This window comes from Scyliorhinus torazame, chromosome 3, assembly GCF_047496885.1.
Source record: "Scyliorhinus torazame isolate Kashiwa2021f chromosome 3, sScyTor2.1, whole genome shotgun sequence".
NCBI classification, from domain to species: Eukaryota; Metazoa; Chordata; class Chondrichthyes; order Carcharhiniformes; family Scyliorhinidae; genus Scyliorhinus; species Scyliorhinus torazame.
In genome coordinates, this window is record NC_092709.1 from 155,116,955 (window position 1) to 155,143,779 (window position 26,825).

Below are 26,825 nucleotides of genomic sequence, written 5' to 3' on the forward strand. Positions count from 1 at the left end.
ATTTGTAGTTTGTTGATTCCTCCTCAAGTGGGGGTATGTCTGGAGGATACAAAACAAAACTTAAGTCGAATAAAGCCCCTTATCAGACTTAGAAGACCCTTGTGACCTAATAGAGGAAAAAATGGTTGGGCCCACCGTGTCGTAGCCCTCCCGATGGACAACGGAGAAGTGAGAAGAATTCCTCACGGGAAAATTCAAGAAGTAAACCCCGGCAATGTTGGAGGACCCGTCCAGTGCTATTGAGGTGGTGGTGGCACTCATTCGAGTGACTCTGGATAGGGTGGAACAATAGTTGGAAACGCAGGTTTCGACGATTCGGGAGATGGAGGCGGTGGTCACAGACCACAGTGACCAGATTGCCTCTTTGGAGGCAGAGGTGGTGTTACTGGCAGAGGCCCAAAAGGCATTGAAGGCCAAGTTGGATGACCAGGAGAACCATTCCAGGTGCCAGAACCTAAGGATTGTTGGGCTACCGAGGGCATTGAAGGTACGAATGCCACAGAGTAGGGGCCGAAGATGTTCGGGAGGTTGGTGGGGGTGTTTGCAAGCCCTGCCGAGGTGGACCGGGCTCACCGGTCGCTGCGACAAAAGCCAAGATCCAGGGATCCACCACGGATGGTCATAGTCCATCTCCATCGATATCTGAAGAAGGAGCAGATTTTAAAGTGGGCGAAGGTCGTCCCATCCGTATTTATCAAGATGTCGGGGCGGAATTGGCCAAACAACGAGCTGGGCTCAACAAGGCCAAGGCGGCGCCCGACAAGAGCAAGGTGCGGTTCAGAATGGTGTACCCGGCTCACTTGCGGGTCCCGCATAAAGACAGAAAGTCAGAGACCACTATTTTGATGCACCGGATGAGACAAATGACTTGAGAAGAAAAATGGACTGGGAATAATCTGATTGTGGTTGTTGGATGTTATGGAGTTTTGAACTTTACATGTTCATGTATCATGTTGTTTTTCTGGATTGCTCCTTTTCTGTTTTTTGTTTTGTCTTTTCCATGGTAGTATGGGGTTTTGTGTTTTCACGAAGGAGGGTGAGAGTTCTTTCTTCCTAGAATGCACGATAAAAAAGGGAGATTGGGAAAGGGTGTTTGTTTTCTTTTCTGTTGTTCCCCAAGGCGGGGTCACCCTGCTGGCAGGTATGCTACTTAACGGGAGCAGATTGGAGGAGAGAGCTGCAGTTGGTCGCGGGGGGTGGGGGCATTGTTCTTTTTGTGCGTTAAGGTAACAAAGGGTTTAACGGACCTTTGTCAAAGTCATCTGGACTCGAAACGTTGGCTCTCTTCTCTCCCTACAGATGCTGCCAGACCTGTTGAGATTTTCCAGCATTTTCTCTTTGGTTTCAGATTCCAGCATCCACAGTAATTTGCTTTTATGAAGGGTTTAAGGGGTGGGGGGGGGGGGGAACGTTTTAGAGTTGGGCAAGTTGTTTATTTTAAGTCTGAAGGGGGGAGGGGGTTGGGGAGGGAGGCGGGTTGTTGGATAGGTGCTTGAGGGAGGGTGAGGGAGGGGTGAGGGGAGGATAGAGGTCTGGCAATTAAAGTTTCTTTGTTTATTGATAGTTATGGGGGGGGGGGGGGGGGGGGGGAGTTATGATGATGGCCACCTTGAGTGGTCCTGGGATCGGGGTACATTTGGGCCCAGTTGGACATCCTTGCGGGTGGAGTATGGCTTTATCAAGAAGGTGTTGGTGGTCATCCCTAAGCTAGATCCACATCAACTGATTATGAGGGTAGATTTCAATTGTGTATTAGACCCAAGGATAGATAGGCCGAGTCCCATGTCCTTTGTAACTTTGAGGATGGCAAAGGAGCAGGGTGGGATCCGTGGAGGTTTAGATATCTGAGGGAGGGAGTTTTCCTTCTCGCACGTACACTGGGTCTACTCTCGAATAGATTATTACTCTCCGGGATGGTGGGGGCTGGATACTCGGCAATTGTAATATCGACCATGTCCCACACTATGTGGCTATGCGGCTGGAGACCGTCCGAGCCCAACACTCCCTGTGGAGGTTGGTCACGACGCTCCTGGCAGACATGCAGTTTTATGAAAGGGTGGTTTCGGCCATCGGGTATGATGTGGGATTCAATAAGAACAGGGAGGTTTCACCCTCCACATTCCAGGAAGCGTTGAAGGCGGGGGGATAATTTTGTATAAGGCCCTCAGGAATAAGGTTGGGAGGGTGGAAAGGCAGTGGTTGGTTGACTCCATTCTGGAGGTGGACCGGCAATATTCCACGATGAGTTGAGTAGTTTTGGGCCCAGTGTCTAAGGATGGATGTGCTGGTCTTGGAAAGGGTCCAGAGAAGGTTCACAAGAATGACCCCTGGAATGAAGACCTCGTCATATGAGGAACGGTTGAGGATTCTGGTTCTGTACTCTTTGGAGTTTAGAAGGATGAGGGGGGATCTTATTGAAACTTACAGGATAATGTGAGGCCCGGATAGAGTGGACATGGAGAGGATGTTTCTACTAGTAGGAAAAACTAGAACCCAAGGGTACAACTTCAGACTAAAGGGACAATCCTATAAAACAGAGATAGGGAGAAATTTCTTCAGCCAGAGGTGGTGAATCTATGGAACTTTTTGCCGCAGAAGGCTGCGGAGGCCAAATCATTGAGTGTTTTTAAGACAGAGATAGATAGATTCTTGATTAATAAGGGGATAAGGGGTTATGGGGAGAAAGCAGGAGAATGGGGATGAGAAAAATATCAGCCAATGTTGTTCCTCTGTTTAAGAAGGGTAGCAAGGATAATCCAGGGAACTACAGGCCGGTGAGCCTTACTTCAGTGGTAGGGAAATTACTGGAGAGAATTCTTCGAGACAGGATCTACTCCCATTTGGAAGCAAATGGACGTATTAGTGAGAGGCAGCATGGTTTTGTGAAGGGGAGGTCGTGTCTCACTAACTTGATAGATTTTTTCGAGGAGGTCACTAAGATGATTGATGCAGGTAGGGCAGTGGATGTTGTCTATATGGACTTCAGTAAGGCCTTTGACAAGGTCCCTCATGGTAGACTAGTACAAAAGGTGAAGTCACACGGGATCAGGGGTGAGCTGGCAAGGTGGATACAGAACTGGCTAGGTCATAGAAGGCAGAGAGTAGCAATGGAAGGATGCTTTTCTAATTGGAGGGCTGTGACCAGTGGTGTTCCACAGGGATCAGTGCTGGGACCTTTGCTGTTTGTAGTATATATAAATGATTTGGAGGAAAATGTAACTGGTCTGATTAGTGAGTTTGCAGACGACACAAAGGTTGGTGGAATTGCGGATAGCGCTGAGGACTGTCAGAGGATACAGCAGGATTTAGATTGGAGACTTGGGCGGAGAGATGGCAGATGGAGTTTAATCCGGACAAATGTGAGGTAATGCATTTTGGAAGATCTAATGCAGGTAGGGAATATACAGTGAATGGTAGAACCCTCAAGAGTATTGAAAGTCAAAGAGATCTAGGAGTACAGGTCCACAGGTCACTGAAAGGGGCAACACAGGTGGAGAAGGTAGTCAAGAAGGCATACGGCATGCTTGCCTTCATTGGCCGGGGCATTGAGTATAAGAATTGGCAAGTCATGTTGCAGCTGTATAGAACCTTAGTTAGGCCACACTTGGAGTATAGTGTTCAATTCTGGTTGCCACACTACCAGACGGATGTGGAGGCTTTAGAGAGGGTGCAGAAGAGATTTACCAGAATGTTGCCTGGTATGGAGGGCATTAGCTATGAGGAGCGGTTGAATAAACTCGGTTTGTTCTCACTGGAACGAAGGAAGTTGAGGGGCGACCTGATAGAGGTCTACAAAATTATGAGGGGCATAGACAGAGTGGATAGTCAGAGGCTTTTCCCCAGGGTAGAGGGGTCAATTACTAGGGGGCATAGGTTTAAGGTGAGAGGGGCAAGGTTTAGAGTAGATGTACGAGGCAAGTTTTTTACGCAGAGGGTAGTGGCTGCCTGGAACTCGCTAACGGAGGAGGTGGTGGAAGCAGGGACGATAGTGACATTTAAGGGGCATCTTGACAAATACATGAATAGGATGGGAATAGAGGGATACGGACCCAGGAAGTGTAGAAGATTGTAGTTTAGTCGGGCAGCATGGTCGGCACGGGCTTGGAGGGCCGAAGGGCCTGTTCCTGTGCTGTACATTTCTTTGTTCCTTGTATGATTGAATGGCGGAGCAGATGCGATGGGCCGAGTGGCCTAATTCTGCTCCTATGTCTCGTGGTCTAAGGGGCTGGCAAACCATTCACACATGTTCTGGACCTGCCTAAGTTGTTTGAGTTTTGGTCGCCTTTTTTGAGACTAAGTCGGAGATTGTGGGTCAGGCTAGAGCCTTGTCCGTTGGTGGAAATCTTTGCAGTGTCGGACTCACTGGCACTTCTGGAGGGGAAGAAGGCCGATTGTCTTGGCCTTCGCCTCTCCGATTGCCCGGAGACGAGTCCTGCCATGATGATGTCACTGGCTCCACCAAAGGCCTCGGCGTGGTTGGGGGACTTATCAGAGTTTCTGGAATTGGAAAAGATCAAGTTTGTCATTAGAGGGTCGGAGGAAGGGTTCTGTTCCAGGTGGAAGCTGTTCATCACCTTCTTTAAGGACTTGGTCATGGCCAGCGACTGGTAGGGGGTTGGTTAGGGGGGGGGGGGGGGGGGATGGCGTATTGGGGGGGGGTTAAGGGGTATTTAAAAAAAAAATCAATTTGTATATATTCTGTTGAATTGTTTTGTATATGTTAAACTAAATGAAAATGAAATGAAAATCGCTTATCGTCACAAGTAGGCTTCAATGAAGTTACTGTGAAAAGTCCCTAGTCGTCACATTCCGGCGCCTGTTAAAGATTTCTTGAATAAAAATATTTATGTTAAAAAATGTTTGGCAGTCATCTCGAGAGGACCTCTGGCCTGTACTTTGTTAATATTTGCCTAATAATGCCTGACGGAGGAAATGGCTGATTCTGGGATGGGGTGGCGGGGGGGGGGGGGGGGGGGCAGACCCCCAATTTGGTTGGTCACCAGAAATGTAAGGGTTGGGTAGCCCAGTGAAGACGGCAAGAGCTTTTGCTCACCTAAGGAATCTAAATGCTGATGTGATGTTTTTGCAGGAGACTCACTTGTGGGTAAGAGATCAGACCAGGCTGAGGAGGGGGTGGGTGGGTCATGTGTTTCACTTGGGCTTTGATGGCAAGGCCTGAGGTGCGGCAATTTTGGTTAATAAGTGGGTTCCCTTGTCAGGCACTATTTTCTTACTAATTCCTTCAATTCCAACCTCTTGCTAGACCCTTGGTTCCCTAACATTTGTGGGAGGTTATTTGTGTCATCCTTTGTGAAGATAGAACCAAAGTATGTGTTCAGTTCTTCCGCCACTTCTTTGTTCCCCGTTACAATTTCCCCAGCTTCTGACTATAAGGGACCTACACTTACACCAGGATTGTGACAGATATTAATGGTAGGTGCATGGTAGCCAGTGGGTCTCTGGTGGGTACATTGGTGGCTATGGTAAATGTCTATGCTCCAACTGGGATGATTTGGCTCTTAAGGATCTTTTGTCTTCTATTCCCGATCAAGATACGCACCAGTTGGTTCTGGGCGGGACTTTAATTGTGTACTGGATCCTAAAGTGGAGCTGTCCAGGCCTTTGGCTTTATCGGGAGTGACAAAGACGCTTCTGGCCTTTATTGGGGGGTGGGGTGGAGCAGATTGTGTGTGGGGGGGGGCAGACCCATGCAGATTTCTGCGACAGGGAGTTAATCGTTCTTTTCCCATGTGCACAAGATCTATTGTCTATTTTAGGATTGATCTTTTTACTGGGTAGGTCCCTGATCCCATGGATTAAAAGGGCGGAATATTCGGCAATAGTAATCTCTGACCATGCTCCACACTTTGTGGACCTGGTGCTGGAGATAGATCCCATTCAGCACTCACTAGGTGCGGTGGAGAAGGGGTTTTATGAGCATGTGTCTGTGACCATCGAGGAAAGTATTAGGTTTAGCAGGAACACTTCGGTCTCTCCTTCCACTCTGTGGGAGACCAGAGGTAATTTCCTATAATGCGCATTTAGATTGGACGGTGAGGGCAGAACGGCAGCGACTAGTTGATACAATCTTGGAGACTGATTGGCGGAATTCAGAGGCCCTAACCCAGAGTTGCTGGCAACTCGGAAGCAGCTGCAAATGCAGTTTGATCTGATGTCCACGGAGAAGGCGGTGGGCCAGCTGCAGTGCTCGAGGGTGGTGGTTTAGGAGCATGGGGAAAAGGTTGGCAGTCTTTTGGCTCACCAGCTGGGGTGACAGGCAGCTTCCCAGGAGATCGTACAGATCGTCAGCCTGGTACCTTCGCCTAGAGCGGTCAATGCGGTGTTTGAGGTTTTTTTTTGGTTTTTTTTTTTTTTACAGGGATCTCTACAGGTCAGAGTCCCCACGGACCGGAGTGGACACGCGGAGTTCCTCGATGGATTGTCCACCCCGGTGGTGGAGAGAAAGAGAGGGAGGAGTTGGAGGCTCCGTTATGCTCTGAGGATGTACTGAAGGGCATTGGGCTTACCTGCAAACAAGTAAGGCCCCTGGTCCGGATAGGTTTCCTGTCAAATTTCATGAGAGTTTTGCGGGCCAATTAGTGTGATTGATAATAGATATGTTCAATGACTCTTTGGGTCTGGGTTCATTGCCCGATACGCTTTTGTAGGTCTCTATCTCCCTTATCTTGAAAAAGGATAAGGACGCCACAAAATGTGGATCATGAGAGAGATTCAGCAGGAAACATGACCCCCTCATGTCATGAACATCGGGAGGGGAGGTTCCCAGCCTGATTTCCTGACATCGGGAAACTAATTTTTTTGCTCTTGTCATATCTTCCACCCTTGCCCATCACGGCTCCACTGATGGTGGGAGGCGAAGATCCTGACCAATATGTTTCTGAAAAAGCCAGCATTGAACACAGCCCAGTCAACTATCAGGTCAGGCAGGCCCACTGCATTCTGATTGACTGCCTGACTTTTAAGAGATGGCTTTTAAACAGGGCCTCTATCCTATAGTTCTGTGTAGTTTAGTAGGCGCGAGTAGGAAAATTTATTAAATCTCACCATTGGAGTGGAACCTTTGCTGCTAGCAGTGCAGAATTGGAATTCAATTGTATGCTTCATGGATGTTGCATTAATTAAAAATCAACCCAAATTTCCAGTAGATATTTCCAGCCGGCTACACTCAACTTTTTTCCTTATTCATTCATGGAATGTAAATGCTGCTGGCAAAGCCTGCATTTATTGTTCATCCTTAATTTCCCTCGAGGGAGGTGGTGAATACATTTTAATATAATTAGCCCCAAAGAGCCTGTGACCCTATCTGGCATAGTTTTGTAAATTGGGGAACTTCTATAGAACTCGGAAACTGTCAGTTGATTTCAACAAACACGTAACCTGTTACAAATATATGTGGCAGCAGCACAGTTTTCTGTGACCCAGTAACTTCTTGCTTAATGTTAGAGAGAGCAATTAAGTTTGATACACCTCATTTAACTGCTATTTGGAACCTAAATTTTATCCTAAGTAGTCTGATGTTTCCTCCCTGTTTGAACCTTGAAAACACTTATTTTTGTTTTCTTCAGAAAACTACTCTCACAAATGCTCATATTTTGACTAGAAAGGCAAATGAAATTCAGGCTTGGTGACAAACCAATCCTACTTTTTAAATGGGATCAGAGTTATGTGATCATTTAGAAATCAGCTTCCACGTTAGAACACCATGCCATCTAACACAAAGAATAAGAAATATGTGCAGGACTAGGCCATTTCTCCATCCAAGCCATTCAAAAGAAGATGATCGATTTTCTATTCAATTCAGCCTTCTTTATTTACTTGCTCAAGGTATGTGGGCATCACTGGCAGGGCCAGCATTTATTACTCATGCCCAATCGCCCTCGAGAAAGTAGTGGTGAGCTGCCTTCTTGAACCACTGTAGGACATGTAGCATAGGTACACCATAGTGCTATCAGGAAGGGAGTTCCAAGACCGTGACCCAGCGACACCGAAGAAATGAGAATATAGTTACAAATCAGGATGGTGTGTGGCTTTGGAGGGGAATGTGCGGGACTTCTGGTGGCGGCCATGGAGGAGTAGGTCGCACATTTGATAGCTCCCGCCTGTAACGGACTTTTGGACCTTTTTCCCCCTTTTTTCCTGGATTTTATGGGATAAATCAGTGAAGAGTGAGATAGTAAGGAGAAATCCCCCTCCGGTGTATGGAGAATTGGACCAGAAGTGGCCGTGTGAGAAGACAAAGTCCTATAAGGGAGACGCAAGCAGGGTAACACGGGACAGCGTGGCGGAGAACAAGGGCTGGGGGGAGACGGCACAGTGGTCGACGGAGCAGCTGGTGAAGTTTTTCGAGGATTGCTTCGCCAAGCTGAAGAAGGACACGCAGGACCCGATTAAGGCTTTGATTGATCAAGTGGTTCAGAATCAGGAAACCCACGGGAGAGCGATCCAGGAGGTCAAACAAAATTGTCCGAGCACGAGGAGTGTATAACCGTGCTCGAAAGCAAGGTGGGGATGATGAACGACCGCCAGAAAAGAATGCAGGAGAAGCTGGAGGACCTGCAGAATAGGTCCAGGAGCCAGAAACTCAGAATTGTTGGCCTCCCTGACGGCAGTGAGGGATCGGATGTGAGGGCCTATGTGACAGACATGTTGGAGAAGTTGATGGAGGCTGGGGCGTTCCCTCGACCCCTGGAATTGGACAGAGCGCACAGAGCCCTCGCGAAGAAGCCCAGAGCGAACGAGCCGCTGAGGGCCATGGTGGTAAGTTTTCACCGTTTCATGGACAAGGAACACGTTTTGAAGTTGACCATGAAAGAACAGAGCAGCAAGTGGGAGAACTGTGAGTTGCGCATCTATCAGCACCTGGGAGTGGATTTGGCCAAGAGGCAAGCTGGGTTCAATTGGGCAAAAACGACCCTCTTTAAGAAAGGGGTGAAGTTCGGGATGCTGTACCCAGCCCGTCTGTGGGTCACACATGAGGAACAGGACTTCTACTTTGAAACGCCAGACGAAGTATGGACCTTTATTATAGAAATGAAGCTGGAGGCGAATTAAATGACATTTAAGCCTTGGAGAAGTACTGTGGCAGCGATTCGTGGTGCTGGATTGTATAAATTTAAGTAGCTCTATGTGAAATAATGGGCTGTGTGGATGGTTAAAGATTGATCTGTCTTGCAGGGACCTTGTTAGAGGGGGGGGATGGGCTTTGAATTTAGTTCTGTTTTTTGGGTGACTATTTTTCTAAAGCGACTGTGATGTGCCATCAATGAACACAAAACGAGTAGTGAACGTAACTGAGGCTTTAATAAACTAAACGGAAAGTCTCCTGGCCTCTGATCCCGAACTGGGTCAGAGGCGGAGATCAGCCACCTTTATACCGGGCCCGAGGGGAGGCAGAGCCATTGGGCAGTGGTTTACCACGTTACATATAATACAGTAGCTGCTTACCACAATACACATACTATACACTACAGTGGTTTACCACATTCACCCCCTGTTAAAAACAAGTGTCCAGCGGGGGTGAAGTGGGCTTAAAGATCAAGTCTGTCGAGGGCCTTGACCTTCCGCCGTGATCGCCTCAGTCCCGGCTGTGGTGTGGGCACCGGTGTCGAGACCTGTGGCATCCGGGAGCGTGTTGTCCTCTTCTTCACCCAGTAGTTGAGTCGGTGGAGGGGGGGGGGGCATGGGCGGGGGTGGTGGTGATGGTCGCTGGTGGGCCTGCGGGTGCCAGTTCTTGAAGTAGCTGGGTAGTGGTGGAGGGAAACGGTGTAGGGTCGGTGGTGAAGATCGTTGGGGAACCTGCAGGTGCCAAATCCCAGAGGGAGACTGTGTCCTGTCGCCCGTCATGATGTGCCACGTAGGCATATTCTGGATTGGCATGGAGGAGCAGGAACTTCTCGACGAGGGGATCTGATTTATGACTCGTCGCATGCTCCCGGAGGAGGACGGGCCCTGGGACTGTCAGCCAGGACGGGAGCGAGACCCCAGAGGCGGACTTCCTGGGGAAGGCAAACATATGTTCATGAGGGGTCTCGTTGGTGGCAGTGCACAGGAGCGACCAGATGGAGAGGAGCGCATTGGACAGGACCTCCTGCCAGCGGGAGACTGGGAGACTTCTAGACCGTAGGGCCAGGACGACGGCCTTCCAGACTGTCGCGTTCTCCCTCTCCACCTGTCCGTTGCCCCGGGGGTTGTAGCTGGTCGTCCTGCTGGAGGCGATGCCCTAGCTTAGCAGGAACTGACGCAACTCGTCGCTCATGAAGGAGGAACCCCGATCGCTATGGATGTAGGTGGGGAACCCGAACAAGGTGAAAAGACTGTGCAGGGCCTTGATGATGCTGGCAGAGGTCATGTCAGGGCATGGGATGGCAAAGGGAAATCTTTGAGTATTCGTCAACAATGTTGGGCAAGTACACGTTACGGTCAGTGGAGGGGAGGGGCCCTTTGAAGTCGATGCTGAGGCGCTCAAAGGGGCGAGAGGCCTTTACCAGGTTAGGCCTGTCTGGCCGATAGAAGTGCGGTTTGCACTCCGCGCAGACCTGGCAGTCCCTGGTCACGGTCCTGACCTCCTCGATGGAGTAAGGCAGTTGCGAGCCTTGATAAAGTGAAAAAAACGGGTGACCCCCGCCCGGGTGACAGAGGTCATTGTGGAGGGTCCGAAGGCGGTCTACTTGTGCGCTGGCACATGTACCGCGGGATAGGGCATCTGGGGGCTTATTGAACTTCCCAGGTCGATACAAGATATCGTAGTTGTAGGTGGAGAGCCCGATCCTCCACCTCAGAATCTTGTCGTTCTTGATTTTGCCCCACTGTGTATTGTTAAACATAAAGGCAACCGACCGTTGGTCAGTGAGGAGAGTGAATCGCCTGCCGGCCAGGTAATGCCTCCAATGTCGCACAGCTTCTACAATGGCTTGGGCTTCCTTTTCGACGGAGGAGTGTCGAATTTCGGAGGCGTGGAGGGTACGGGAAAAGAAAGCCACGGGCCTGCCCGCCAGGTTGAGGGTAGCGGCCAGAGCAAAGTCCAACGCATCGCTTTCCACCTGGAACGGAATGGACTCGTCCTCAGCGTGCATCACGGCTTTGTCAATATCTGCCTTGATCCGGTTGAAGGCCAGGCGGGCCTCAGCCGTCAGGGGAAAAATGGTGGATTTGATCAGTGGACGGGCCTTGTCTGCATAATTGGGGACCCACTGGGCACAGTAAGAGAAGAACCCCAGGCATCTCTTCAGGGCCTTGGGGCAGGGGGAGTTCCAGGATGGGGCGCATGCTATCGGGGTCGGGTCCTAGGACTCCGTTTTCCACAACGTAGCCAAGGATGGCTAGGTGGGTTGTGCGGAAAACGCATTTTTCCTTATTGTAGGTGAGGTTCAGGAGTTCAGCGGTGTGGAGGAAGTGTCGGATGTTTTCGTCATGGTCCTGCTGGTCATGGCAGCAGATGGTGATATTATCTAAGTACGGGAACATGGCCCGCAGCCCATACTGGTCAACCATTCGGTCCATTTCTCGTTGGAAGACCGAGACCCCATTGGTGACGCCGAAGGGAACCCTGAGGAAGTGGTAGAGGCGGCCATCTGCCTCGAAGGCAGTGTATTGGCGGTCCTCTGGGCGGATAGGGAGCTGGTGGTACGCGGACTTCAAGTCAACTGTGTAGAAGACTCGATACTGCACAATCTGGTTGACATGTCAGATAGGCGGGGGAGGGGGTACGCATCGAGTTGATGGTCTGACTGTAGTCGATGACCATCCGGTGCTTCTCCCTAGTCTTGACGACCACCACTTGGGCTCTCCAGGGGCTGGTACTAGTCTCAATGATTCCCTCTCGTAGGAGTCGCTGGACCTCGACCTGATAAAGGCCCTGCCCCGGACACTGTATCGTCTGCTCCTAGTAGCGACGGGCTTACAGTCCGGGGTGAGGTTAGTACAGAGAGAGGGTGGGGCGACCTTAAGGGTCGCGAGACTACAGACGGTGAGGGGGGGCAGGGGTCCAGCGAACTTTAAAGTAAGGCTTTGAAGATGGCACTGGAAGTCGAGCCCCAGTAATAGGGCAACGCAGAGATGAGGAAGGAAGGAAAGTTTAAAGTTAGTGTACTATATGCCTTGTACAGTAAGGGTCGCGACACAGTACCCCCGGAGTTCTACCGAATGTGATCCGGTAGCCAGGGAGATTTTCTGGGTCGCGGGTAAAATTGGGAGGGAACAGCGCCTTACCGTATCAGGGTGTATGAAGCTGTCTGTGCTCCCGGAGTCGAAAAGGCAGGCCGATCGTGCCCATTGATCCGGACGGTCATCGTAGATTTTGTGAGATGATGAGGCCGGGACTGGTCGAGCGTGATGGAGGCGAGCTTTGGAAGGTGATGGGGAGGCCGGTTGGAGGTAGCGGCGGCCAGCGTACGATCGGGTGAGCAGGGCTCCCAGGAAGCTATGGAGTGGTCCCACGATGGCGGCTCCCATGGGTCACGGGTGGCATCGGAGTTGGCGTCAAAGATGGCGGCCCCATGGATCGCGCGTAGCGGGTGGAGTACAAGATGGCGTCAAAGATGGCGACCCCCATGGGACGCACGTGGCGGGTGAAATCGAAGATGGCGGCGCCCACGGGCCGCACATGGCAGGTGGCACGGCAGCTGGGGGCGACCCAGACAGGCAGCAGGCAGCGCTGCTGGGCCCAGAAGTTTTAGGGAGAGATCGGGCCTGGCAGGCTTTCGCAAAGTGGCCCTTCCTCCCACACCCGTTGCAAGTCTCGTTGTGTGCAGGGCAGCATTGTCTGGGATGCTTACCCTGGCTGCAAAAGTAGCACTTTGGGCTTCCGGCGTTGGCGGACTGCTGCGCGGCACAGGCTTGCGCCGCACTCGAGTCGGATGGTGGCGGCGCCCACAAGGTCCACGAGGGTGCCGCGTAGTCGGAGGTGTAGGCCTCCATGTTCTGGAAGGCCACCTCCTGCGAGTTTGAGAGCTGCACTGTCTCTGGGAGGCCAAGTGTACCCCCTTCTAGCAATCGCTGGCGAATGTAGTTCGATTTCATGCCTGCGACATAAGCGTCCGTGATCAACAGCTCCGCGTGTTGGGTAGCCGATACCGCCTGGCAATCACAGTTCTGACCGAGTTCCCGCAAAGCACGCAGGAATTCTGCTCGTGATTCCCCAGGGCGTTGTTGTCTCGTGGCAAGAAGGTGCCTAGCATACACGTCGTTTACAGACTTTACATATTGTCCCTTCAGCAGCATTAACGCCTCCGTATACGAGGGGGCGTCTCTGATGAGAAGGAAAACTTGCGGGCTCACCCGTGCGTTGAGGATCTGCTTCTTTTGGAGGTTGGTGAAGTCTTCGGTGGAGGATCCGAGGTACGCTTCGAAGCAGCTTAGCCAGTGCTCGAATGTTGCAGTGGCGTCGGCTGCCTGTGGGTCCAGCTCCAGACGATCAGGCTTGAGCGACGAATTCATCTTAGAAGTTTAGTTTATTAAATTGATGTGCCATCAATGAACACAAAACGAGTAGTGAACGTAACTGAGGCTTTAATAAACTAAACAGAAAGCCTCCCGGCCTCTGATCCCGAACTGGGTCAGAGGCGGAGACCAGCCACCTTTATAGCACGCCCGAGGGGAAGCGGAGCCATCGGGCAGCGGTTTACCACATTACATATAATACAATAGCTGTTTACCACAATACACATATTATACATTACAGTGGTTTACCACAGACTGTTTCTTCACCGATTTTTCTGTTGTTTGTTTACTGGGGAATGTGATGCTTTTAAAATGTTTTTTCATGTGGGGGGTAGAGAGGAGAATACAATAGGGAGACAGACTGCTTGGTGCCAGGGGCAGGAGCTATTGAGTCAGCATGGGTCAGCTGACTCTCAGAAGCAGGGTGGGGGGGTGAGCAGGTGTTAAGCTGGAGCTTGACTTGGGGGATTGGGTTTCTCGCGCTGTTGCTAGCAGGGGGAGGGAGTGGGTGTGGGGGGGGGGGGGAGCTGCTTTGCTGACAGGGTAGGAACTGTTACTAGGGGACAAATGGGAGGTCGGAAACGGCGACAGCCCGAGTGGGGACTCGAGGAAGCGGAGGGCGCGAGCTCGAGGCTGGCCTAAAAAGGGTGATGGCTAGTTGGCAGGGGGGGGGGGGGGGGGTTTGGAAGTCCTCCCCCGTTCAGGCTGATCACATGGAACGTGAGAGGACTGAATGGGCCGGTCAAGAGGGCTCATATGTTCGCGCATTTGAGGGAACCGAAGGCGGACGTGGCAATGCTACAAGAGGCACACCTAAAGGTTACAGAACAGACGAGATTGAGGAAGGGGTGGGTGAGACAAGTGTTCCACTCAGGACTGGACTCAAAGACCAGGGGGTAGCGATCTAGATCAGCAAACAAGTGGCATTCGAGGCAGGGAGAATCGTGTCACGTGTCAGACAAGGGGGGTAGGTACATAATGGTGAGTGGGAAGCTGGAGAGGGTGCGAGTGGTACTTGTGAACATATATGCTCCGAATTGGAATGACGTGGAATTGATGAGGCGGGTGTTCGGTAAGATCCCAGACTTAGTCACATAACCTGATCATGGGAGGGGGCTTCAACACAGTCATTGATCCGGAATTGGACCGGTCAAAATCCAGGACAGGGAGGAGGCCGGCTGCGGCAAAGGAATTGAAGGGTTTCATGGAACAGATGGGGGAAGTAGACCCATGGAGGTTTGCATGGCCGAGGAGAAAGGAGTTTTCCTTTTTTTCACATGTCCACAAGGTATACTCTTGCATCGACTTTTTTGTTCTGAGCAGGGCACTAATACCGAAGGTGGTGGATACTGAGTATTTGGCAATTGCAGTGTCGAACCATGCCCCGCACTGGGTGGATCTACGGGTTAGTGTGGAGAGAGGGCAATGCCCGCTGTGGAGACTGGATGTGGGGTTGCTAGCGGACAAAGCGATCTGTGGGCGGATTAACAAGTCCATCCAGAACTACCTGGAGACAAATGATACAGGGGAGGTCTCTGCAGCCGCGGTCTGGGAAGTTTTGAAGGCAGTCGTCAGAGGGGAATTAATCTCGACACGGGCCCACAGAGAAAAGGTGGAACGGGCTGAGAGGGATAGATTAGTGGAGGAGATACTCCAGGTGAACAGGAGATACTCAGAGACGCCAGACGCGGGGCTACTGAGGGAGCGGCGGAGGTTACAGGTGGAGTTTTGGCTGTTGACCACAGGGAAAGCAGTGGAACAGCTGAGGAAGGCAAGGGGGGCGATCTAGGAGTACGGGGAAAAGGCAAGCAGAATGTTGGCACACCAGCTCAGGAAAAGAGTGGCGGCCAGGGAGATAGGTAAAGTAAAGAATAGAGACAGAAATACTGTCCTGGACCCAGCGGGGGCTGAACGAGGTGTTTAAGGACTTTTACAGTAAATTATATGAGTCAGAACCCCCGGCTGGTGTGGAGGGGATGAGGCAATATCTGGACCAGTTGAGGTTCCTGAGGGTGGGGGAGGACCTGGTGGAGGGGCTGGGTGCCCCAATTGAGATTGAGGAAATAATCAAGGGGCTGGAGGGCATGCAGTCGGGCAAGGCCCCGGGGCCTGACGGCTACCCGGTGGAATTCTATAAGAAGTTTTCAGAGATATTGAGCCCACTGCTGGTGAGGACACTTAAAGCTAGAGAGAAGGGAGTCCTCCCCCCAACAATGTCGCAGGCCTCGATTTCATTGATCCTGAAACAGGAGAAGGATCCGGAGCAATGCGGGTCATACAGGCCGATTTCCCTACTGAATGTGGATGCCAAACTGCTGGCTAAGATACTGGCCACAAGGATAGAGGACTGTGTCGCGTGGGTGATAGGGAAAGACCAGACGGGATTTGTTAAGAGCAGGCAACTCAAGGTCAATGTTCGAAGGCTTCTAAATGTTATTATGGTGCCCTCAGAAGGAGAGGAGGCGGAGGTGGTGGTAGCGATGGATGCAGAGAAGGCTTTTGATCGGGTGGAGTGGAATTACATGTGGGAGGCGATGGGAAGGTTTGGGTTTGGTGAGGGCTTTATTGACTGGGTGCGGTTGCTCTATCAGGCACCAGTAGCGAATGTGTACACGAATCGGCCGAGGTCGGGGTATTTTAAGGGGACGAGGCAAAGGTGCCCCCCTCTCCCCGTTACTGTTTGCTCTGGCCATAGAGCCATTGGCCATGGCGTTAAGAGCCTCTAGGAACTGGAAAGGGCATGTTCGGTGGGGGGTGGGGGGGGGGGGGGGGGGGTGGAGCACCAGGTCTCGCTCTATGCAGATGACCTGCTCTTGTACATTTTGGACCCGTTGGAGGGGATGGGGGAAGTAATGCGAATCTTGGGGGAATTTGGCAATTTTTCGGGGTATGAATTGAACATAGGGAAAAGCGAGATGTTTGCGATCCAGGCGAGAGGACAGGAGAAGAGACTGGGAGAACTGCCGCTTAGAATGGTAGGGAAGAGCTTTCGATATCTGGGAATCCAGGTGGCCCGGAAATGGGAGGCACTACACAAGTTAAACCTATCCCAGTTGGTAGAACAAATGGAAGGGGACTTTAAGAGATAGGACATGCTCCTGTTATCACTGGCGGAGAGGGTACAGACCTTAAAAATGACGGTCCTCCCCAGATTTCTGTTTGTCTTTCAGTGCCGCCCCATCTTCATCCCTAAGGCCTTTTTCAAGCAGGTGAATAAGATTATTTTGGGCTTTGTGTGGGCGAGTAAAACCCCGCGAGTGAAGAAAGTGTTGCAGGAGCGCAGTCGGGGAGAGGATGGGTTGCCGCTGCCGAACCTCTGCAATTACTACTGGGCGGCTAATATAGCCATGATTAGGAAGTGGGTAGTGAGGGAGGGGTCGGCATGGGAGCGGATGGAGGCAGCGTCATGTAAAGACACCAGTCTGGGAGCATCGCCGGCCCAGTACTCCACAAGTCCGGTGGTAGTGGCGGCTCTGAGGATTTGGGAGAAACGGAGGAGATATGAGAGTGGAGGAAGCATCAATTTGGACCCCGATTTATAATAACCACAGGTTTGTACCCGGTAGGTTAGATGGCAGGTGCCAGAGTTGGCAGAGGGCAGGAATTGGAAGGATGGGGATCTATTTATAGACGGGAGCTTTCCCAGCTTGAAAGCTTTGGAGGATACATTTAAATTGCCAGCAGGGAATGGTTTTAGGTATTTGCAGGCGCGAGACATCCTGAGAAAACAGGTGCCGGCCTTTCCGCTGCTGCCACCACGGGGGATACAGGATAGAGTAGGCTCCAGCACCCGGGTGGGAGAGGGGAAGGTATCAGATATTTACCAGGAGCTTTCGGAGGCGGAGGAAACTCCGGTGGAGGAGCTTAATAGGGCAAGTGGGAGGACGAACTAGGAGGAGAGATAGAGGCGGGACTATGGGCGGATGCCCTAAGCAGGGTTAATATCTCCTCATCATGCATCAGGCTTAGCCTGATACAATTTAAGGTAGTCCACCGGGCACACATGACAGCGGCTAGGATGAGTAAGTTCTACGGGGTTGAGGATAGATGTGCGAGGTGCGCGGGAAGCCCAGCAAATCATGTCCACATGTTTTGGGCATGCCCGAAGCTTAGGGGGTTTTGGCAGGATTTTGCTAAGGCAATGTCCATGGTTCTAAAAACACGGGTGGTGCTGAGTCCGGAGGTAGCGATCTTTGGAGTGTCGGAAGATCCGGGCGTTCACGGGGTGAAAGAGGCCAATGTCTTGGCCTTAGCCTCCCTGGTAGCCCGGAGACGGATCTTGTTAATGTAGAGGGACTCGAAGCCCCCCGAGTGTAGAGACCTGGGTTAGCGACATGGCTGTGTTTCTCAGTCTCGAGAAAATAAAGTTCACCTTAAGCGGGTCAATGTTAGTGTTCACCCGGAAGTGGCAGCCGTTCGTCGACTTTATCGGGGAAAATTAAAATGTCAGCAGTATTCCAAAGGGGAGGGTGGGGGTGCGGGCGGATTGTTGTTCTCTGGTTGAGGTGCATGAAGATTGGGTTGGGGGGGGCGGAAATGTTTATTTTACCATGTTGATATCATTGTTTATGTTACTGTTATGAAAATTTTCAAATACCTTAATAAAATATTAACAAGAAAGGAGGGGTACTTGCAGGTTGTGGTATTCCCATGAATTGGCTGTCCTCGTCTTTCTGGGTGATTGACGTCGTGAGTTTGTAAGGTGCTGTCCAAGGAGCCTTTTTGGAGTGTTGTTGGAGCTGCATTCATCCAAACAAGTGGAGAATATTCTATTGCACTCCTGACTTGTACCTTGTATATGGTGGATAGGCTTTGGGGAGTCAAAAGGTGAGCTCCTCCCTGCAGAAATTACAGCCTTTGACCTGCGCTTGTCGACATGTCATTTAAATGGCACTTCCTGCACTATCCCTTAATTCTTTCAATACTCAAATATCTGACCAACTGTCTTAAATATACTTCAGGACCAAGGATCTACATCTCTCCAGGTAGAGAATTCACAACACTTCAACTGACAAAATGTCTCTCCATCTCAGTCCTGAATGGTCAGCATTTTATTCTGAGATTACGAACCCATGTTATAGACACTCTATCCAGGGGAAACATCCCGATGGCATCTACTTTTTCAAACCCCTTAAAGAATCTTACAATTTTCAATGAGATTGCCTTTCATTCTTCTAAATTCTAGGAATATAGACCCAGTCTATTCAATCACCCCTCAAAGGACAATCCTCTCATCCTAGGAATTAATTTATTGGACTTTTCACTGAGAACCATACATCCTGCCTTAGGTAAGGAAACCAAAACTGCACACAGTACCCCAGGCATGGTCTCAGCAAGACCCTATGTAATATTTCCTTGCCATTATGTCAATTTCTTTAGTACCATTTGCTATCCTTTCCTGTATGTTGACTCTGTGATTCGGCTTGATCATAGAATTATAGAGTTTACAGTGCAGGAGGCCATTCGGCCCATCGTGTCTGCACCGGCCCTTGGAAAGAGCAACCTACCTAAACCACACCTCCACCCTACCCCACAACCCACTAGCCCCACCAAACCTTTCTGGACACTAAGGGCAATTTATCATGGCCAATCCACCTAACTCACACATCTTTGGACTGTGGGAGGAATCCGGAGCACCCAGAGGAAACCCACGCAGACACGGGGAGAACATGCAGACTGTGCTAACTCTGTGCTACCCTACCGCCCCTCGACAAGTATGACACGAAGGTTCCTCTGATTATCAACATTTTCCCGTCTCTCACCAATTAAAAAATATTCTGCTTTTCTATTCCTAACAAGGTGAATAAGCTTATATTTCAAATGTCTGCCATGTTCTTGTCCACTCAATCAACCTGTCCCCTTCCAGCCTCTTTTTGTCCTCCTCACAGCTTACTTTCCCACCAAACATTAGGTCAAAAACTTAGATATAGTAAATTTGGTTCCCACGTCTACATCATTTGAGAAATAAGATATATAGCTGAGCCCCAATGCAGTAACCGGATAGTCTGCCAACCCAAAAATGACTAATTTACCCCTACTCTTTGTTTACTTTCCATTAACAAATCCTCAATCTAAACTAATGTATTACCCTCATTCATACAAGACCCAATTTTGTCTAATAACGTCTTGTGTGGCACCTCATCAAATGCTTTTTGAAAATCCAGATACACTATGTCCACTGATTTCCCCTTATCCGGTGTACTAGTTGCACTCTCAAAAAACTCCACAGATTTGTCAGAGATCATTTCCCTTTCATTAATCTATGCTATCTCTGCCGAATCATGTTATGATTTTCTAAGTACCCTTTTACCATGTCCCTAATAATACAAACCAGCATTTTCCTCCGCAATTCGAATAATCCTTCTCAGCTTTTACGACCTTCAATGTAACATTTGTACACTCCAGAAGGTGGTGAAAGACAGGGCCAAGCTTCTTAAGAAGCTTTTTGTGCCGAACCAACATGAACATCAACTGGCATTTATGTAACGCCATTAACTTAGAAAAACCCAAAAGCATTTTACCTGGGCAAGTATAAAGCAAGGAAGATAAACAAACAAAACAAAATCTTTCAACTGTTGCAGCTGATTTTTCTTGAAATTGGTATTTATATTTGTAGCAATACATTAGTTTCTATGGTTGCTTCAAGTACTTTATGGATTATAAATGAAATGTTATTGATTATGTTACTGAAAGAGAGACTGGAACTATTCTCTGGCGATGTCAGAGAACACTTTCATCAGGATACAAAAGGTGAAGAGTTATAATAACCAGATGCTCATCATGGTTACTTTTATCTGGATCAGCTTGATGCCACTTCACTTCCCTATTTTCTTTAGGGATAAGAGATTAACAAACATGTGCTACGAGCAGGATACTCAAGTAGATTAGCTTCTCTTCCTCTCTCTCAACAAAATTAAAAGTTACAGCATCACAAACTTGTCAGTCAGAGACCAGTTGTTAACTATGTACAAGACTGACATATTGACAACAAAAGTAACTAAATAAAATGTTTTAAAAATCGGCTGAAAAATATCTCTCCCTACTTTTAAAGGGCAAAAGTTTCCACATTACGGGAAGATGGTGGGATAGTGATATTGTCACTGATCTCGTAATACAGAGACACAGGGTAATGCTCTGGAGACCCAGGTTCAAATCCCGCCACAGCAGATGGTTGAATTTAAATTCAATCAAAACACCTGGAATCAAAAGTCTAATTATAATCATGAATTCATTGTCAATGGTTGTAAAAACCAATCTCGTTCACTAATGAACTTTAGGGGAGGAAATCTACCATCCTCGCCTGGCCTATATGACTGCAGACCCACAGCAATGTGGTTGACTCTTAAATGCCATTTGAAATGGCCTCGCACTCATTTCAAGGGCAATTAGGGATGGGCAATAAATGCTGGCCCAGCCAGTGCCACCCACATCCCGGAACGAATAAAAAAAATTACAAGAGAATTTGAGCCATAATGGCATCAACTATTTTTGAACCATGACTTGCATTACCCAATAGATTAATTTGATTTGATTTATTGTCACATGTACCGAAGTACAGTGAAAAGTATTTTTCTGTGGCCAAGGGAACGCACACAGCACGTACATAGTAGACAAAAGGATTAATCAACAGAGTGCATTGACAAATGGTACATCGACAAACAGTTACAGTGCAGAACAGGGGGCCAAACAAAGCAAATCCATGAGCAAGAGCAGCAAAGGGCGTTGTGAGTACTTATAGTTTTTTTTCAAATTTAGAGTACCAATTCCCCCCCCCCCCCCAATTAAGGGGCAATTTAGCTTGGCCAATCCACCTACCTTGCACATCCTTTTGGGTGGTGGGGGTGAGACCCACGCAGACATGAGGAGAATGTGCAAACTCCACACGGACAATGACCCAGGGCCAGGATCGAACCCGAGTCCTCAGCGCCATGAGGCAGCAGTGCTAACCACTGTGCAACCGTGCCGCCCTAACTACACATAGTTAACTAAGGATCCAAATGTAGCAATTGCATATATGATTGATTAGATGTGTACTTGCAATGCCAAGGCATACAAAGCTCTGGGTCAAATGCTGGAAAATGGGACTACAATACCTAGGTAGTTGTTTTTGACCAGCACGGACACAATGGGTTGAAGGGCCTTTTCTGTGCTGTAGACCACTATGACTATGATTCTAGGCAAGTAATAAGTAAATTATACCATCATTGGCCATACGGCCTCAATATTCATAGTCACATGGCGTAAGCATGGTATTTTAACTTTTTGTGTTTGTTGGTAAAAGTAAAATGAAAAGCAGACTGAGCATTTTAACATTTTAGTTACGAAGGGTGGCAATGTTTGTTAAGCAAATCAAGTGAAGTAAATTTACCTTTTGTGCGTTGAAATGCAAGGCATTTTCCACTAAAATGAGAGCAATCAGTACAACATTGTGCCATACTTGAGCATAATTGTCATTCTATACTAGATAACACTTATTTAGGAGTTGCTAGTAAGAAGTTATGGGCTGACCATACAAATAAAGTTCAGAATAAGGCAGCATCAAACATTATGACGAGGCTATGTCTGTATGGTTGGTAACCAGTCAGATATGAAACAATGCTTCAGACAGGGAGTATGCATCAGAAGTGAAAAACAATGCACTGTTATCCACAACCAAGAATAATCGGCGGGATTCACCAACCTGCCGCACCCATTTTCTGGTGCGGCATGCCCTCACCGGCAGCAGGATTCTCCGTCCCGGCAGCCGGCCATTTTTCCCATTGTGGGCACCTCTGTGCCATCGGGAAATCCACGTGCGTGAGTGAACTGCTAGCGAAACGGAGGATTCCGCCGATGGAGAATCAAGCCCAGTGTTTTTGCAGGTATATATCTTGTTAGAATGAGAAATCTGCTGCTTTACATAAAATGCACTGAACTTGTATTTAAAATTACTTAAGACTTTTCAAACAATACATAATTATCTAAAGGTCCTACTTGTTTTCAGAATAACTCTTGTCCGTCGAACCCCTAAAAACAGTAAATATTTTAATTTCTTACCCGAAGTAAAACACCAATAGGCTGACAATAGCCAATGCTCCCTGAATTTTTGTAGAGCTTGTAATAACTCGGGATAGCTACACACGAAAAAGAAAGGAGTCATAAATAATAGTTCAATTGCAATCCTCAAACAATTGAAACAAATTTCAAATTTGCATATTATATACCTGTTTAACAATTCTTGAATAACTATTGGTTAACAATTACATCTAAACTTAGTGAGCAATTAAACCAGTTTTAACTTGGGAAAGCGGTTACAATAGGTTTTAAGGTCATGTAAGGACATGGACGGCACGGTAGCACAGTGGTTAACACTGTTGGTTCACAGTGGCGACCTAGGTTTGATTCCCGGATTGGGTCACTGTCTGTGCGGAGTCGGCACGTTCTCCCTGTGTCTGCGTGGGTTTCCTCCGGATGCTCTGGTTTCTTCCCACAAGTCCCGAAAGACGTGCTGTTAGGTGAATTGGACATTCTGAATTCTCCCTCTGTGTACCCGAACAGGCGCCGGAGTGTGGCGACTTAGGGGTTTTCACAAGACCTTCATTGCAGTGTTAATGTAAGCCCACTTGTGACAATAAAGATTATTGCGACACTAATAAAGATTATTATTATATGTTTAGGGTTTCAATAAACAATAATAAATGACTGAATATGTGGAAACAATTAATTCCTTGTATACACTTGCTGAGAATTCTAACCACAGTCAAGAGTAAAGTATCTGGTGTATCTTGTTTAGATATATGACAAGTAGAAGAAAAAAATAACAGCATTAAACAAATAAGAAATGACTGAGTAAATTTTTTAAAAGGGTGCACTTAAATAAGCTGACGAGCTTATTTACCACATCGCAGGATTAATAACATAAAACTCCTCTTTCCCCCCTTTTTACCCCCCTCTTCGCCCCCCATACTCGCCCCACCACTTTGTTTCAAACGTTCTTTTTAATAACCCGATCATTCCAATTTTTCTTCCACGATAAAAGTCCACGCTTTTGCTTAGTTGAAAAAAGACAATGCTTGGATATGTTATTTCTGTTTGTAAAGGACATGGCCCTGTGTGTGAATATAGTTTGCTTCTCGTACACACAAGTGAGCCACACTGCAAGCCAAACTAATAATCTTAAATGGTTGCAAGTGTAATCCTTAGCACAATTGGGATCATTTTGTAAGTGCTGTGCAATTGGAGAACCACATTTAATGTTGGACACTAGGTTCTGAGTTTTTGCGTGCATGGACTGATTGAGTGTGGTCAGTAGCTTTCCTGTTGTGAACAGCCAAAGGGACATGCTATTTTATACAATCCACCAGTCACTGGCATGCAAGGCCTTCTGCATACCCAACATTACACCTGCACTACAACTTTTACACCGCATTACTCATTTCTGTGCAAGGCAGAACGTCATTTTGGCTTGATGACAGCATCCTAAGAGAGGAGAATACCACTTGCATTGCGAATGCATAGTAGCAATGTTAAACAGCCAGCTTCACCTGTTGCCCAAATTGTGCTCAAAACATCGAATATCGGAAGACAAACTTAAGCACGGAGGATGTTTGCTTATTCTGTTCTTACATCCACACTCTTGAGAAACATAATCTAAAGTGAATCCCTATAACGCGCAAGAGAATTATAGATGAGGAAGGCTCTTCTTAATTCATCAATTCAGGCCATAGTTAAGAGTACTGTGTGAACGTTTGGATGTCCCATGAAGGACATCAAAGTCATTGTAAGTGCTCACTGTTCTTACGATCGTATAAAATTAAGGAGTTTGTGAAGTTCAATCTTCAGCTTTCAGAGTGAATTGATTGTTATTTACCAAGTCAGTACTGGATAAATAATCTTCAAATTTCCTCCTCCTTGGCCCTGCACTCATCCTTGAAGCAACTCGACAACAAGGACTCCTACATCAGACTCCTATTCATATTCATAGGGGCTGGTTTAGCACACTGGGCTAAATCGCTGGCTTTTAAAGCAGTCCAAACAGCACGGTTCAATTCCCGTATCAGCCTCCCCGAACAGGTGCTGGAATGTGGCGACTAGGGGCTTTTCACAGTAACTTCATTGAAGCCTACTTGTGACAATAAGCGATTTTCATTTCATTTCATTTCCAAAATGAGTATGCCATCACCATTACAGACTTCATCAGCGAGTGTGTAGAAGATTGCGTGCCAAAGAAGGTGGTGTGTACATTCCCGAAATGGAAACTATGGTTTAATCATGAGATTCACTCCCTACTGAAGGTCAGGTCTGAGGCGTACACGGACCTCTACATGAATTCCAGGTACGACCTCCGCAAAGCCATTAGGGATACCAAGAGATAATACCAGATTAAGCTAGAGACACAGACTAACGACACGGACTCTCGTCGGTTGTGGCAAGCCTTAAACAACATAACGGGCTACAAAGCAAAGCTGAGTAGAATCTCCGGCAGCAGTGCACTCATCCCCAATGAACTCAGAGCATTCTACACTTGGTTCAAGCAGGAAAGTACCCCAGCAGCCTCAGACACATCCATACTTACCTCACAGCTTCCGAAGTCAGATCGGCCTTCTTGAAAGTGAACTCTTAGAAAGCAAAGGGTCCTGACGGAGACCCTGGTCATGCACTCAGATCCTGCGCTGACCAACCGGTGGGTGTGTTTTCCGACATTTTCAACCTCTCCCTACTCCGTTCCGAGGTTCCCACCTGCTTCAAGAAGACCACCATCATACCGGTGCCAAAGAAGAACCAAGCAAAGTGCCTCAACGACTACCGTCCGGTAGCCTTGACATCAATCATTATGAAATCGAGAGGTTGGTTATGAGACACTTCAAATCCATACTCCCAGAATGCCTTGATCCAGTGCTATTCGCATACTGCCACAACCGGTCCACAGCAGGAGTCATCTTCCAGGCCCTACGCTCATCCTTGGAGCATCTCGACAACAAAGGCTACGTCAGACTCCTCTTCATTGACAATAGTTCCGCCTTCAACACCACAAACCCAGCCAAGCACATATCAAAGCTCCAAAGTGTAGGACTTGGCTCCTCCCAAGCAATTGGATCCTTGACTTCCAGATCCATAGACCACAATCAGTAAGGATAAATAATAACACCTCCTCCACAATAGTCCTCAATAGCGGGACCTAACAAGGCTGTGTACTGAGCTCCATACTATACTCCCGGTACACACACGACTGTGACAAAATTTGGTTCCAACGCCAGCTACAAGTTTGCTGATGACACAAACTTAGTTAGTCGGATTTCAAACAATGAGTCAGAGTACAGGAGGGAGATAGGGAACCTAGTGGCGTGGTGTAACAACAACAATCTCTCCCTCAATGCCAGCAAAACTAAGGAGCTGTTCATTGACTTCAGGAAGTGAAGTATCGTACACACCAATGTCTGTATCAATGGTGCCGAGGTGAAGATGGTCGACAGCTTCAAATTCTTACGTGTGCACATCACCAACAATCTGTCCTGGTCCACCCATGTCAACGATACGACCAAGAAAGCACAGCAGCTTCTATACTTCCTCAGGAAATTAGGCATGTCCACATTGACTCTTACCAATTTTTACAGATGCACCACAGAAAGCATCCAATCTGGCTGCATCAGAGTTTGGTATGGCAGCTGCTCAGCCCAAGATCGTGAAAAACTACAGAGTCATGAACACAGCACAGTCCATCAGGCGAACTCGTGTCCATTGACTCAGTCTACATCTCCCACTGCCTTGGTAAAGCGGGCAACGTAATCAAAGAACCCACCCACCCGGGTTATTCTCTCTTCCACCTTCTTCCAGCGGGCAGAAGATACAAAAGTCTGAGAACATACACACTATCAGGTTCAAAAACAGCTTCTTCCCTGCTGTTACCAGACTCCTGAATTACCCTCTTACGGACTGAACTGATCTCTTCACATATATTCTCTACTGAGTAGTACTACATTCGGTATGCTTCACCCGATGCCTGTACCTATGTATTTTTATGTATGTCCCATGATTTTTAATGTATGGAACGATCTGACTGGACTGTACGCAGAACAATACTTTTCACTGTACCTCAGTACACGTGACAGTCCAATCCAATAATCAATTCTATTCTGTTAAACATAACCAAAGACTAATGGATCTGTTGTTGCTCAAATCTATCAATATCTTTTATCAATATGCACATATGACTACATTAATTTATCTACAATACCATGCTTCAAGTAAAGGGAGGCCCTCCTTGATTAAACATTTGGTTTTCACCTTAACTAAAACCTCTTAGCCACTATGCTGAAAAGTTTATCACATGGGTTCAGGAGTAATTTGACAAAAACAATTGCAGTCATACAGTTTACAAATTGCTTTTT

The 26,825-nt window shown here is 48.2% G+C and overlaps 1 protein-coding gene across 2 annotated transcripts in view; it reads right to left on the reverse strand.

The window, feature by feature from the left end:
- Positions 1-26,825, reverse strand: part of tapt1b (transmembrane anterior posterior transformation 1b) — a 191,612-nt gene that overhangs the window by 17,805 nt on the left and 146,982 nt on the right. For both annotated transcript variants that reach the window (XM_072496425.1, XM_072496424.1), the window contains exon 12: positions 22,495-22,571. In XM_072496425.1, the coding sequence (XP_072352526.1) occupies positions 22,495-22,571 (77 nt within the window). The remainder of the gene's footprint in view (positions 1-22,494; positions 22,572-26,825) is intronic.